Source organism: Nilaparvata lugens, chromosome 3, assembly GCF_014356525.2.
Source record: "Nilaparvata lugens isolate BPH chromosome 3, ASM1435652v1, whole genome shotgun sequence".
In the NCBI taxonomy this organism is placed as follows: Eukaryota; Metazoa; Arthropoda; class Insecta; order Hemiptera; family Delphacidae; genus Nilaparvata; species Nilaparvata lugens.
Genome location: NC_052506.1, coordinates 30,629,614 through 30,646,609, shown reverse-complemented (window position 1 = coordinate 30,646,609; position 16,996 = coordinate 30,629,614). Strand labels below are relative to the sequence as shown.

The window sequence follows — 16,996 nt, the reverse complement described above, 5'->3', positions numbered from 1 at the left end:
ATATATATATATATATATATATATATATATATATATATATATATATATATATATATATATATATATATATATATATATATATATATATATATATATATATATATATATATATATATATATATATATATATATATATATATATATATATATATATATATATATATATATATATATATATATATATATATATATATATATATATATATATATATATATATATATATATATATATATATATATATATATATATATATATGATATAGGCCTACCCAGATAATATGTTATGACAGATCTTTAGCACTTGTGTGGTCAATATGTGAATAATTTTTGTATTTAAGGAATATTATTTGTGTACCGACCTACACAAACCATTCATCCTTTTGGCTGGAGGAGATATCACTGTCTGATCCCGAATTCCTCACTTTGCCTGGCAGTAGAGGCGGACCCGGGCCTCGCTGTACCCTAGCGTTTGGCCCGCAGGGTGATGCCAGTTTCCCGAGAGCTTGCTAATTATCGTTGTCGCCCCCGTACCGTTGCCCTGCATCTGTTGCACTGCAACACAAACACACGCATCATTAGCTACCATAACATATTCCAACCATAGTTTATCATAGTTTCTAATAAAAATGTAGTATCATCAAGTAGAGGATTATTTTTTGAGAAGTTGTCTATTTATTTTCAAACAACATTTCCCGTGAAATTTGAAAAATTCTTACTGAGATAGAGATAGCCTACTTTGATTCGAAAGTCATCGAGAAGGTTATACCATTTATTTTTAATTATATTATACTTTCTCAATAAAAATCCATAGTAGCCTCTTCACATACATGGAAATATGAGTTGGGCGATGTAAGTTTGATGGGATTGGTCCATAGACAATAAGTCTTCCTTTGAGAGAGCTCAAGAGTGAGAGATTGAGTTAGCTCATGAATGAATTTGTCAATGTACAGTCGCCAAGTGAATAAATGTCGCTTAATCACATAATTTTTTATTTAACATGAAAATATAGAACCATACATATTTTAAACTCACTAAAATGTTTCCAATAATGCATTTTAGTGAGACTGTAACTGGTGTCTCACTCAAATCGCCAGTTCGGTCACCATTCCTGGTGTCTCACTCAAATCGCCAGTTCGGTCACCATTCCTGGTGTCTCACTCAAATCGCCAGTTCGGTCACCATTCCTGGTGTCTCACTCAAATCGCCAGTTCGGTCACCATTCCTGGTGTCTCACTCAAATCGCCAGTTCGGTCACCATTCCTGGTGTCTCACTCAAATCGCCAGTTCGGTCACCATTCCTGGTGTCTCACTCAAATCGCCAGTTCGGTCACCATTCCTGGTGTCTCACTCAAATCGCCAGTTCGGTCACCATTCCTGGTGTCTAATAAAAATGTAGTATCATCAAGTAGAGGATTATTTTTTGAGAAGTTGTCTATTTATTTTCAAACAACATTTCCCGTGAAATTTGAAAAATTCTTACTGAGATAGAGATAGCCTACTTTGATTCGAAAGTCATCGAGAAGGTTATACCATTTATTTTTAATTATATTATACTTTCTCAATAAAAATCCATAGTAGCCTCTTCACATACATGGAAATATGAGTTGGGCGATGTAAGTTTGATGGGATTGGTCCATAGACAATAAGTCTTCCTTTGAGAGAGCTCAAGAGTGAGAGATTGAGTTAGCTCATGAATGAATTTATCAATGTACAGTCGCCAAGTGAATAAATGTCGCTTAATCACATAATTTTTTATTTAACATAAAAAACATAATTTTTTATTTAACATGAAAATATAGAACCATACATATTTTAAACTCACTAAAATGTTTCCAATAATGCATTTTAGTGAGACTGTAACTGGTGTCTCACTCAAATCGCCAGTTCGGTCACCATTCCTCGTGTCTCACTCAAATCGCCAGTTCGGTCACCATTCCTGGTGTCTCACTCAAATCGCCAGTTCGGTCACCATTCCTGGTGTCTCACTCAAATCGCCAGTTCGGTCACCATTCCTGGTGTCTCACTCAAATCGCCAGTTCGGTCACCATTCCTGGTGTCTCACTCAAATCGCCAGTTCGGTCACCATTCCTGGTGTCTCACTCAAATCGCCAGTTCGGTCACCATTCCTGGTGTCTCACTCAAATCGCCAGTTCAGTCACCATTCCTGGTGTCTCACTGATGTCCCAGCTTGCCTTAGTCATCACTGTGTTATTACTCTCTTGTGTCCATTGGCGATCCAACCTTGTATAATGTAACACGAGCCTTACTGGATCAAACGGCTTAAAACTTAATAAAATATGTCTTCAATTGTTTAGTTGGCCGAGCGAAGTGAGGTCTAAGATTCAAGTCGACGGTTTTGCATTTCTCTTTATGTTTATATGTTAATATTTATGTTACGCATTTACAGCAAAACGCGGCAATAGATTTTCATGAAATTTGACTGATATGCTCCTTTTTAAATTTCACGTCGACGTATATATATATATATAATATATATATATATATATATATATAATATATATATATATATATATAGTCCTTAAAATGCAAAATTTCAAAGGTTTTTGAAATTTTGCATTTTAAGGACGTTACAAACGCCATTCTTACCGTGAACATCAGACCAATCGAGTGGATTATTAATTGCATGCAATGAAGTATGCAATTTTTATGCAATATTTGATGCACAGTCAATTGCATGCAATTAATAACTAAAATGACATAGTATTTTCTCTAGACCTTTCTCTGCTTTCAACTCGGGCTGACTTGTTGCCAGTATGTCTTGAATGAGATTAGCTTTTGATGTTAGCATTTTTGATAAACCAACCCCAACAGCCATTAGCCGTTTCACACCGATATCTCGCCGACACGTCATAAAGGCAGGATTTACTCTGAAAATTCACATTATAAGAGTAGGCAGTGGTTTATAACTGCGCGAGGTCTACTGTTCACAGAACCACTAGTTATTATTGGATTAAAATACTTGAAATTAATTGTCAGAAGCGCTTGATGTTATTGAGCTGCTCATATAAATAATACGGTATGTCTTTAGTTAATATAAAATAGTGTTGATATAAATAATCATTAAGTTAGTTAAAGTATTAGGTACTAGTAGTTCTGTGAACAGTAGACCTCGCGCAGTTATAAACCACAGTCTCTTCCAATACTGTCCATCAGAGTAAATTCTGTCCTGTCCTGTCGTGTCGGCGAGATATCGGTGTATAAACGACTAATGGCTGTTTGGGTTGTTTTATCGACAATGCTAATAATTTGATGTAAACAGCTATGCTACTATCGGGTAGCCGTCTAGTTGTCCCCCCGACTACTTGACACCTACTGGACCAAAGGTGCCATCTAGTCATGACCGTAAACGACTACTTGACACCTACTGGACCAAAGGTGCCATCTAGTCATGACCGTAAACGACTACTTGACACCTACTGGACCAAAGGTGCCATCTAGTCATGACCGTAAACGACTACTTGACACCTACTGGACCAAAGGTGCCATCTAGTCATGACCGTAAACGACTACTTGACACCTCGCACCCTCGCGTCAGGGTGTCCCCCCGACTAGTTGTCACCTCCTTAGAAAGGAGACAAGTAGACGGGATGGCTCACGTCTACATGACACCTTGCACGCTGGCGTCAAGGTGTCACCCTGACTACTTGTCACCTACAGAGTTGGCACAACTTACTCCCCCGCGGCGTAAGGAGGAGGGATCAAACAATTTTTATTACTGGTTATGTTGTAGAATTAAATTCTAAGCCTTTTTGGTTCAGTAACATTTCCCGTCAAACGCACGGTTCGGGAGATATTCGCCGTCTTTGCTATTCTTAGGACAAATTTTTTCGAGTTGGTTGAAAACGGAGAAAATGAATAATAAGTCCTTTTGATGACTGAACCAGATGTAAAACACAATTCTAACACATTCTGTTCAGTTATATTTTCCCGTCAGACGCACCGTTTAAGAGTAAATTGAGCCTATTGCTAGGACAGTCAAATTTTTATCCATCAATGATATGGCAGAAGAAGCTATCAGTCCGGTTATCAACTGAGGTATTACATAAAGTCTGGTAATTAATATGAGGATAAATAATAATTTATATATACTTGTTTCTATACAGTCTGTTTCTATAATTCTTGATTGCACCATGGTTGAAAAAGCTCACTCACAAGAAAATGATTTTGAAAATATCTTATTATATCAAAATTAGGAATCTTAATGCCTTTTCATATAGAACTTGATAGTTAGGCTTCATTTTCCAACTTTCAAATGAAGAGCCAGCTGGAATGGTGATTTCTTGTGGAGTGGAGTCGAGGGGATAGGTTGTCGTGACCGTAGACGGCTACTTGTATCCTCGTAAAAATATACCATTGCTGTCAAGTTGTCACCCCGACTACTTGACACCTACTGGACCGGAGGTGCCAACTAGTCATGACCGTAAACGACAACTTGACACCTCGCACCATCGCGACAGGGTGTCCCCCCGACTAGTTGTCACCTCCTCAGAAAGGAGACAAGTGAACGGGTATGGCTCCGTCTCCTTGTCCCCTAATAACCGGTTTTCAAAGGGGACAAGAAGTCGGGGTGGCACCTATTCGCGTACCCCTACTATCATCAAAAGCTTATCGAGTTGAAAGCAGAGAAAAGTCGGGAGAAAATACTATGCTACTTCAAGTTATCAATTGCATGCTTCACTGCATGCAATTAATAGTCCACACAACAGCTGTGTTTTCAATAAGTTGAGATATTGAATTGCATGCGTCATCGCATGCAATTTATAATCAACTCGACAGCTGATTTATGATGAATAATTCCATAGTCTGATTTTTACTCTAATATTGGCTTATGGAGGAGGCTCCTTTTCCTTTTATATTATCCTTGAAATGCAAAATTTCCAAAAACCTTGTTTATACGTCGTTGCGCAATTTAAAAAGGAACATACCTGTCAAATTTCATGAAAATCTATTACCGCGTTTCGCCGTAAATGCGGAACATATAAACTAACATAAAAACATGAAAACGTTTATAAACATAAAGAGAAATGCAAAACCGTCGACTTGAATTTTAGTATTGAATAAAAATATTTTGCATTGTCAAAATCATCTGATGGTATTATTTAGCTATCGTTTGGGGGTAGGCGTGAATGCTTACTTGGCAGATTGGTATTGTAGGAGGGGGGCGGCGGCTGGTGCTGATGATGACTGGGGGTGGGCGGCTGGTGCTTGCGGCACACGCAGAGTGAGACACCTCCTATGCAGGCGCACACCACCAGCAGACCACTCACCACCAACACCACCAGTGCAGTCATGCTCATGCCCAGCACCAGCGTTCTCTCCGTGTCTGCAATGCAATGCAATGCAAACAATCAACATCAACCAAAATACAACTCATACAAGTAGTCTACAATAATGTGAAAGAAAATTATAATTTTGGAGTAGGCCACCGTTTGTAAAGTTCTCTCGAATTGTTAGAATGTAAGTGATACTAAAAAGCATATGAGATACCCCACTGTATGAATAACAAGGAACATATAAGGAACTATAGGAATATTAGGAACATATAGGAACTGTAGGAACTATACCGAATAACAAGGAACACTGTTACTTGTAGAAGTAGAGTAGTAATACTTGTATACAAGTAGTCAAGACACAACTGAAAAACATTTAAAATTGAAAACCAACATTGCATTTAGATATTCCAAAATGATTTACCATGGCTGTCTGAAGATGGATGCACAACTTTCGAAATATCTCAATTTTACAAGAGTACTTTTTCTTCATGTTTTTATCCTCTGATAGTAGTGTCTTACTGTATTGATTAAGTTGTATCAGTTCTATAGTAACTCATATTCCATTGCTGTCAAGTTGTCACCCCGACTACTTGACACCTACTGGACCGGAGGTGCCAACTAGTCATGACCGTAAACGACAACTTGACACCTCGCACCATCGCGACAGGGTGTCCCCCCGACTAGTTGTCACCTCCTCAGAAAGGATACAACTAGACGGGTATGGCTCCGTCTCCTTGTCCCCTAATAACCGGTTTTCAAAGGGGACAAGAAGTCGGGGTGGCACCTATTCGCGTACCCCTACTATCATCAAAAGCTTATCGAGTTGAAAGCAGAGAAAAGTCGGGAGAAAATACTATGCTACTTCAAGTTATCAATTGCATGCTTCACTGCATGCAATTAATAGTCCACACAACAGCTGTGTTTTCAATAAGTTGAGATATTGAATTGCATGCGTCATCGCATGCAATTTATAATCAACTCGACAGCTGATTTATGATGAATAATTCCATAGTCTGATTTTTACTCTAATATTGGCTTATGGAGGAGGCTCCTTTTCCTTTTATATTATCCTTGAAATGCAAAATTTCCAAAAACCTTGTTTATACGTCGTTGCGCAATTTAAAAAGGAACATACCTGTCAAATTTCATGAAAATCTATTACCGCGTTTCGCCGTAAATGCGGAACATATAAACAAACATAAAAACATGTATAAACATAAAGAGAAATGCAAAACCGTCGACTTGAATCTTAGTATTGAATAAAAATACTTTGCATTGTCAAAATCATCTGATGGTATTATTTAGCTATCGTTTGGGGGTAGGCGTAAATGCTTACTTGGCAGATTGGTATTGTAGGAGGGGGGCGGCGGCTGGTGCTGATGATGACTGGGGGTGGGCGGCTGGTGCTTGCGGCACACGCAGAGTGAGACACCTCCTATGCAGGCGCACACCACCAGCAGACCACTCACCACCAACACCACCAGTGCAGTCATGCTCATGCCCAGCACCAGCGTTCTCTCCGTGTCTGCAATGCAATGCAATGCAAACAATCAACATCAACCAAAATACAACTCATACAAGTAGTCTACAATAATGTGAAAGAAAATTATAATTTTGGAGTAGGCCACCGTTTGTAAAGTTCTCTCGAATTGCCTTCGAAATATCTCAATTTTACAAGAGTACTTTTTCTTCATGTTTTTATCCTCTGATAGTAGTGTCTTACTGTATTGATTAAGTTGTATCAGTTCTATAGTAACTCATATTCGATGTTAAGAAATAAATATAATATACATAATTTTAAAAACTCCATCAATTGCCTAATAAATTGTCTAACAAATGAGTCTGCTATCGCTGCGGTTTGTCCTGGTTCGAATCCTGCCAAGGGCATTGTTTTTTGACAATCCACTCTAATCACAAGTAGATGTATTAAGTCATGTGTAAAAATATTTATGATATCTATTTAATTTTAGAGTTTTCATCTATCTTGAATTGTCAATAAACTAAACCAATGTGTAAATATAACTAACACGTTTCATCATTAAGTTCAGTGAAAATCAGTTTTACCCTAATAAAACTAACTCAAATTTATAATATTAGTAGGCCTATTTTGATGAATGCATATGAATGACAATGACAAAAGATACATTTAAAAGGCATGATACATTAATTCAACTATGATTCATCATAAAAAAATTAATTATCCAATTTGAACTGTCAATAAACAAATTTAATATATAAATTACTATCAAATTTCATCATTGAGTTTAGTAAAAATGATTTTTTTCTCAATAAACAAACTAAAATTTTTATTTATTACCGTATACATTATTTGATGAATAAATAAGAATTATATTTTTAAAGGTACGTTTAAAAGACACGTCATATCAATTCAACTAGAGTATGAAATGGATCAAAAGTTCAAGAGGATTGAAACTCCAGAAGAAATGAAAAATTGCTAATTATGCAATAATTGCTTTGATCATCTAATCTGGCTTTCTATTTGTACAGCATAATATGTGCTGCATTGAAACTCATCATTAACTCCCCAGAAATGGCATGTTTATGCATTTGTGACAACACTGTTGATGTCAAGGGCCAAGGGCACCACGAAACACAATCCAAGCTAATTGAACCTGTCAGTTAGGTAAAGCAGGGCTTTGATCCTGGATGCAGGTTAACAGCTACGAGAGCAGCTTGTTGATAAGCCCTTACAACGGTAGCTTGGCACAGACATTCAATTAATGTTTGATTTATCCTAGAGAAACATACAATTAGATCAGCTGCTCAACCATAATAACTACTGAAAGAGAATTCTGTAGCTGAGCAGAGTAGTAGGTAGTTTCCAAAGGGAATTTTGAAATGACTTTTCGTAACTGAAATGTGTGTAGGCCTACACCAGAATAACTTATCTGAGCTAAAACCTAAAATATACAAATAATTTGGTACTTACGGGAGCATTTTGTACTGATTGCTTCGTCTGAGCCGTCAGCACAATGGTTTATGCCATCACAAACTAGGTCTGTAGCAATGCAGAACTTTTGTGATGTACAGGTGAAGTCTTTGCAAGTATGGGCTGAAAAAAATCACACTTTATTATACACTTGTTTTAGATCAACATTATTTGTAAACTTGGACAAATTGAAAACTATCTATTCAATTTAGCATAATTTACTTCAAAAATGTATTTACTTTTTGGTAAGAGCTACGATACTCTTATCTATCTGGAAATTAAAAAATTCACCGACTTGAAAATAATGTAATTATTACATTGATATGTTGGAAAATGAAAAGTTTTAAAAAAGGGCACTACTTTGATTTTTTTAATTCCCGATTTAAAAATTTAATACGACTGATTCATGTGCTCGTACTAGAAATCCAGTAGCTTCATATCTTAGGTACCGTAGGTTAATATCACTTTTTTGTCTTCTGAATTTAAAGATTTTTTGCTGTTATGGTAGATATGAGGTATATAGGTTGAGCCGTTAGTTTTGCTGATATCTGTTGTAGTTAATGCTTTTATTCATGCTTATTTTTACTACTAAGAATTTATTGAAATAGATTTTAGCCAAGTCTCTTAATTCTAACTGTTTGTAGAGATTAGCGTATGGAAAAGAGAAGACTGAACTGTAATAACTATTCCATTTCCTGCTTTGGTAATATGCGTAAATAAATAGACTATGTATCTATCATGGAGAACTTTAAGTATAGTATGAGTGTGCCACTACAGATTTTTTGTTTTGAATACCATATTTCTTAGCAAATCAGCAACATCGTGCATTACAATAACAATTGAAAGTTTGAGAATTGTAATAATAGGCTATATCCACAATTTTATTTTAAATCCTACGATACATCATTGAAGGTGCAAATAATACGGTAACTATACTCCGTGAACACTCATTCACAAATGATATGAGTTACGTTTCACATCACAGGGAATACTGGTATACTGCCCTTTGACTTTGGGAGGAAACAGACTGACCTCTAGTGAATCCATACCGGAGTTTATTCATAGCTGTTGTGCTTGATAGTGTTCAAGTGTAGCGCTTGTTCGCCTACTGGTGACAAGTTCACAGGATCACTCAACATATTTTGACCGCGTTACATTTATGAGCTGAACTGGTTTTCAATTCCAATATACCCTTGTATCGCAATAATTTGAAAACAAATAGATCAGTTAATCAGTACTACCACTTTATTCTACCAGTCTCTATTAATTCGAGCATCCGAATCAACTGCTGGTTACTTATCTCCTTCTGGGCTAATTAGTGAAAACAAAACTTTTTTATTGAATGAAAAAGACTGAGAAATTGTCAAAAACCACAGATTTATTGATATTTAGAAAAACCGGTTTCGGTTATTACAATATTGTCAATCTCTGATAAACTAAAACTAAATACAAGAGCAGCAGAATTCATACTAGTAGGCGAGAGTACTGCTATTGGTCAAGGACATGAACGCCTGCCATTGGCCCAGCTGGACAGTCTCCTCCCACTCAACGGTGTGACAAAATGGCTGCTTAAGCAGCAGAATCGCCATGATAACAAAATTTATTTTCAGTACAAAATAAGAACCAAGAAAACAAGTGTGAAAGATAATAAAACAAATATGTAAATGGAAAAACTATTGACTAATGTATGCTTACAATTTTATGATAAAACTTAATTCGTAGTGTTGTATTGATTGAAATGAATCTGGTCATTTAAAGTATACTTGGAATTTTCCTTAATTACTCTTGTTATTTCTAAAGCCTCTAGAATATTCAAAGATCTGCCTTTGTTATTAACATGCAGAAACTCAACATTCTCCTTAACTGTGAACTTGTGATTATTTGTTATCAAATGTTCTGCAAAGTTAGATCCCCATTCTGTTTATTCCAATCTCTGATGTGTTCTTTAATTCTACTTTTGAAACTTCTACCAGTTTGACCCACATAACAAGCATTACAATCACCACATTTAAGTTTGTACACCCCACTTTTATCCCAAATATCAATTTTGTCTTTACTCCAGCTAAATAGACTATTTAAAATTGATTTGGTCTTGAAAGCAACATGAAATCCATTCCTCTTCAATTCCCTACCTATCTTATCAGATACAAGGCCTAAATATGGGATTGTTATCCAAGTCTTCTTCTCACAGTTTGAGCCTACAAAGCTAGAATTGATTGAAATTTGTCTATTAATTTTACTCAATAATCTGTCCACCATACTTTCTTCATACCCATTTGTGACAGCTATCTGTTTAATTTTAGTGATCTCAATATCAAAATCATGATAGCTACTCATAGGTATTGTTAGTGCTCTATAGACCATGCTATTGAAAGCAGCAAGTTTGTGAGAAATAGGATGACAAGAATGAAGAGGAATGATAACATCAGTATGGATTGGTTTTCTGAAAATAGAAAACTTGTGAAAACCAGTGCTATGATCTATTCTTAAATCTAGAAAATTCAATACACAAAGAGAACCATAAATAATTCTAACCCCTCCATAAATAATTCAGCTAGGAGTGGTGAGAGGGGTAACCCCATTGCCAACCCCTCTCTTTGTTCAAAAAATCTATTGTTAAATTTGAAATAATTATGCTGAGTGCATAACTTCATCAATCCTATCAGTTCTTCTCTGAGTGTATGATCATTGATAGAGGCTTTCATTATTTCCTCAGCTCTTTCAAGACTTTCTCCCACCGGAATGTTAATGAATAAATTAGTAACATCAAATGACACAATTAATTGAGACATTCCTGAACGCTTTTTTTGCCTTAGACCGAGCCTTGAACTCATCAATTTTACAAATGGGTTGGTTACTTTTGTTATAGTACTTATAATAGATATTCCAAATTTACTCAATTTTTCAATATTTCATTAAATCATTCAGATTGTAACTCTACATCTCTCAATCATTGAAATGAACCCTTCAATTAATTGAGGATGAATTCGAGGGTCTTTATCATCACATCCACTTTAGTTCAAAACTGATTATCCACCACCCGTATCTTCTACTACAGCATCCAGTAGCCTACCGTACCTATTAATTTTGAAGATACGTGATAATTGTGTGATTGTGAAATGTGCTCTGCACGGGGTTTGTGAGATGACTGCTTATAGTGAACCTTCGTATTTCGAGAGGTATTGAAACTTGACTCATCAGAAGCTATTGAGAAGCAAATGGAAGTGACCTCCATATTCTTCAAGGTTTAAGTTAAGCCTAATATTAACGAAACTCTGTTCTGACGTGACTTTCTGTGGAGTATGGAGGTGGCACTACACGCAGGTTGAAGAGAATTTGATGAGTCATTCATCTCGGTATATAAATGAATGCAAACTAATTAGTTTATAGTGCAATTCATGGTTCATTGCTATTCATTCCTGTTGATCAAATAGGCTCTTTTTTATCCAAAAATTCATTTATTTATGGAACATACAATTAGGCTATACATTGGGCTACGATCTTCTATCTTGATATTAGGCCTATATTTATAATCATTTACTTATTATCAAGGTAAACTCTTTGTGATAGCTTTATTATAGTTTCCACGAGCCTCACCACCCCCACCAATTGTTTTATCAATTAACCATATCGCGTATGAGGGTACTAGGAAGGGAGAGGGGCCCCCAGGTCCCATTGAAATTATCAAGCACTATATAGGATGCTTTTTTTCATGAAGTAAGAAAATAGGTAGATATAAGCTTACACAGCCCAATTGCTATGAATAATTATGTAGCCACTATAGCATAAGTGAATAATACTCTACGTCTATGCAGTGATTTGTTTTCTAACAAAAGTCTAAATGGAATCAATTTATTGCGATTAGCGTCTACCATACAAACAATTTCGTCAGGTACCAAAAAGTTAGCTTTCCCCATACGTAATTATCTTCCATATTCCACTCTTACTTTCAAATTTCCATTACGCATATTGCAATTCTTTTCCATATTTCACTTTTCACGGAATATTCGATTTGTTCCATCTCTTTCTTCACCCTGAAAATCTCGAAGTTCTTGCGTCTTGTCGCTGACATCGTTCGACGTGGTTATATTTCCAATTTCATTTGGAATAGGGACCCTGGACCCGGGAAATTTATTTGATACTTGATTACTTGATTGTTATATTATTTGTATCTGATCGTGATTATTTGTAGTTGAATTAGAAATTTAATCGTTAATTATTGTATAGTTTTGAGTATTGTGCCATAAGCTATAAATCTTATCGCAGGTTTTATTAGGACGGAATTTTTTGTGTATTTAGAAAAATGTTCACGACAATGCACGACTTTTCAAAAAAATCATCCAAGACATCCACTGATGATTCTTCTTAAACAACATCAACTTCATATTTGAGCATTGATATTATTGTTAATGTCATTGAATTGGAATTGTCACTGACCGGATTAGCAGTGATAATGTTCATAATTCGAATGACAAAGAGAGACGATATTTCTCACTCTCTGTGTGTGAATTCTATTTTATTGTAAAAAATAATTGCAGTAAACACTGCTTGGATACCCTATTCGAAGTTCAAGTTTTCTTTTACACCTTGAGATGAATTTGAAATTTCAACTACAGTGACTTGAAAAATTAAAATAGCTAGCTTATTCTGAATTGAATGATGGATAATTTTTAAATATTGTGTATTGTTTGAAAAAACTAGCGGCTGAGTTGGAATTCTAGCTGGCAGTCGATTGGGACATTTTTTTAGCAAGAAGTATAAGAAATGGCAGCATGCCATGGGAACTTTTTCCAATCACGAGAAGAATGAGGAGCGCTGTGGAGGAGTTAAATGCTGCTATTGATGATGGTGAGGATTTTTCTGTAGATGGTTTAGTCAATAAAGCCAAGCAAGTTGAAATGGCAAATAAGAAGAAAATAATTTTTCCAGTCATTAATGGAATTATTCTTTGTGGTCGTGAAGGTCTAGCTTTAAGGGCACACAGAGGGGCAGTGGCGCTCTCTTTCTCTCCGGAGATGCCTGGAGAAAATGATGGAGACCTAGAGCAGGGATGAGCAGTGATGAGATATGGACTTGAAATAGCGTCTCTAAGTGGTGCTGTTGAGCTGGCAATGTTGAGAGAAAGAGGTCAGCGTAAAGCCCAGTATCTCAGTCCAGTCATACAGAACGAGATTATTCAAATATGCAATGAGATTTTATTAGTAAAATAGCAAGCTGACATAGATGACAATAATTTTCATCTAGTGCTGGCTGATGAGACGGCAGATATATGGGGCATTGAACAATTATCAATTTCTATGCATCAATTTGCAAATTAAAAAGAAGAATATTGAAAAACAATTGATGCAATATCTATCCTAGTTGTAAGTACAACGGAGAAGAGCCTGCAGAAACAACTCTATCATCACTGAGAGGGTTGGGACTTGATATCAACGAAATTACAGGGAAGAGGTATGAAGTAGAAGCAGAAACTAGTGGTCAATTCAAAGGAACTCAGAAGATCATCAAAGACAAAGTTCCGAGTGCTTTATATTATGATCATTGCAGTGCGCATCCGCTGAACATACATTTTTTCTGCATTTTGCATCTCGTCGATATGCTACGTATTGGTACTATCGAAGCTGTCTATTCATTTTTGTGTTTTCAAAGCGTCAGGCAGCATTATAGAAAATTTCAAATTAAAAAACCAACAATAGAAAATTGAAACGCATGTGTTTTACTAGGTGGGTTGAAAACACAATGCAGTTCAAAACTTTGCTGACCTTTAAAATGAGGTGATGAATGCTTTGGGCAGTCTATTATACACTTCTTGGGAGGGTAGGAAAACCGCTAGTTAGGGAAAGTCGTTACACCTGTCATTGGAAAACACAAAGTTCAAATGTTTGCCTTTCAGTATTGATCCAAGTGTTCAATTATCCTGTATGGCTGAGCAAAGGCTCACAACAGATAAACTTGGACTTATCAGAAGCAATTATACTTGCTGACAATGTAAAAAAGAGTTAACGTGGAAAAGAAATTCAAAGAGCTATAGGCCTACACTAGTCTCGAAGGTAAGGCTGGGAAATTTGGAATTGAAATAGAAATGCCTAGAATATATCAAAAGGATGCAGAGATTGGAATTCAGAACCAATTCTGTTAAGCAATATTGAATGAGATGGAAAATACACACCGTTTCTTTCGGTGCAGCAAACTGTCACTTTGCGCACTAGATGCACAAAAAACTATTACTTCATAGTTATTGTGAAGGCTAGTAATTAATTTGAGGAAGATCATTATAATTATTATGTTATTGGATCCTTTTGTTGAAATCGTTCGACTATATTTCAACGATCTAGATGAGCCTCCGATTTTCATTGCTGAGGTAAAGTTGGGGATAAGATAATAATCACTACAATAAAGACATCAAATGTCGAATTATCTATTCACTGCAATGAAGACTTTCACACCAATGTTTGGAAACTTTGAAATAACTAACAGTGCTCATAGCTTCAACATCCACGCCAGAACGAAGCTTATCCTTTATCCGAAGGCTCAAGAGCTACTTGCGGTGGACAACAGGGGAAGACAGGCTGAATGGACTAGCTATGATGAATATTCATCTCGACTTGCCAATAAGTGCCTCAGAAGTGTTGGTGGAGTTGGTGAAGAACAAAAATCACGCGATTTTCAATAGATAAGCTTATGAAAAATTATGTCCATATTAATCAATGTTATCAAATATTTTTTCAATTGTTTTTACAGAACTTACTTTTTTGTTTCAAGAGTTTTGTGAAGGGTTGAGGGAAGAGACCACTAGAGTAGGAATTCGGGTATGACTATTTGAAATACTTATTCCGCTTACTACATCAAAATAGAATTGATGAATTCATGAGTGTGTGAATGTGGATTGGAAATTTTTCCAATTCTTGACGATTTCTTATTCCATTACTCTTTTATAGTAGCCTCACTGGAATGAATGTACTCAGTTTTTCTGGTGAAGGGATTAGATTAGATTAGATTAGGGAGGGTGTGAATACATAGTAAGTTATATAAAAAATTAGTCTTCTTATTTGTAAAATGGATTCCTCCGCCTGAAGAGAATCCTGGATACGCTAGTGAATGCAACAGACCACTAATTACATCGAAATTGTTTAGAAATTGGTCCAAACTTGGTTTAAATGGGATCACTTCGTTTTTCAACTGGCCAAGTTGAAGCTTGTCATAATATAATTGAGTTTCATGTGACAATTCAATTTTCGAATGAAGCACGAAGGGCGCTTTGTAACAGCAGCCTTCTTCCCGCCGTCAGAATATGATTTAGAGTGTGGAGGGTTTTTTAACTTGTCAGCTGACGATGAATTATAGAGCCCAATCTATTTGTATGGCGTGGTCTGTAAATCAACAACGGCGCTGAAGCGTTGCTCTGAAAAGCTTTTTCGTATCAACTTAGCCATTTTGTAGACCAATCTGCTCGCGTTAAAAACGTTTCTGATCACCCTCTCAAGAACTCAGCCATTTGGTTGCTTTAAATCATTTTCTGTTACAATTTATATTCCAGTCAATGAATCACCGTTGCTGTCAATGTGGTAGATTATGATTTATAACACTCCTGTTAACAAGTCAGGTACTTTATAGAGTGATATCAATATTGGTGAAACCCTGATAACTTATCATTAATTCCAGAGAAGTTTTGTTGAGAGACAAAATAATTTTATCAGGTTTTTTTTGGAAGATAGCGTTGTTCTGAAGTAGACAATAATTCATTTTGATTTTTTCATTTCCTTAAGAACATGAATAATATTTTTCCTGTAGGCTATGATCACTTTCAACGAACCAAACTAAACCAGCAATGTTTCACGAAAATTGAAAATGACGAAACTGTTATAAATATTTTAGACTTACTGAACGAAAAATGTTTCTTTCCTAGATGAATCAAAACCGCTAGAATCAACTCTTGCTGTTGCATATTTCCATCAGCCAAAAAACACCACTGTACCGATTGTCATTCAAAAGTATTAATTTTTGAGCAATCTATTTTGAAATGTTCGTTTGATATTTTCCATAGTTGATTTAAACTTGTATTACAGTATCATGTTTGAATACTAATGTATTTTATCGATTATTAGTCTATAGTAATACTTTGAATCAGTAGTATTGATTCATCGGTATCACTTGTTGAACGGTGTTGTCGACTTGATGAAGCTATGCTATATTTTGGTACGGAATAAATGGAGTGAAAATTGCATTGAACACCAACACACGAGTTGCCATCGATTTTCGTTCTATCTTTCATATCAGTGCTGTTGACGATAGAGTCATATTACCGAACTTTTTAATCAAAAAGTGTTGTGTACGTTGATAGATTTATGTGGCGAGCCAAACTCTTATCAGCAAACTTTCGTTCAAACATACAGCATCACATCCATTAGGCCTATAGCAGCAAAATATTATTTAATATCCTTGGAGAACCGGTAGGCCTGAACCATTCAGACTGTCTTTTTCATTCTCGATTTAGAGGGATAAACATGAAAATGTGTCAACCCATTAATTTTGTCCACTCTTCCATTGAATAATATGACATTCGCTCGTCTGTGTTAAGTTTCCCGGAACAAATACAATAGTTATTTTTCGGTATTTTTGGCATATTCAGTTGAGTTTTGCACAAAAAATGTTTTTCCATGATTTTGTTATAACGTACGTATATACTCAATATTATAGAGTCTATACTAAAGCTGTATTTTCTTTTTACAATCATTCATCGTTGCATGATGGG

The 16,996-nt window shown here is 35.8% G+C and overlaps 1 protein-coding gene across 1 annotated transcript in view; it reads right to left on the bottom strand.

The window, feature by feature from the left end:
- Positions 1-335: 335 nt before the first annotated feature.
- LOC111064351 overlaps positions 336-16,996 on the bottom strand; it is a 148,799-nt gene continuing 132,138 nt past the window's right edge. Inside the window, exons 4-6 of the mRNA XM_039423491.1 lie at positions 8,245-8,367; positions 6,631-6,819; positions 336-552 (exon numbers count right to left, since the gene is read on the bottom strand). Of these exons, the coding sequence (XP_039279425.1) occupies positions 419-552; positions 6,631-6,819; positions 8,245-8,367 (446 nt within the window). The 3' untranslated portion in view covers positions 336-418. The remainder of the gene's footprint in view (positions 553-6,630; positions 6,820-8,244; positions 8,368-16,996) is intronic.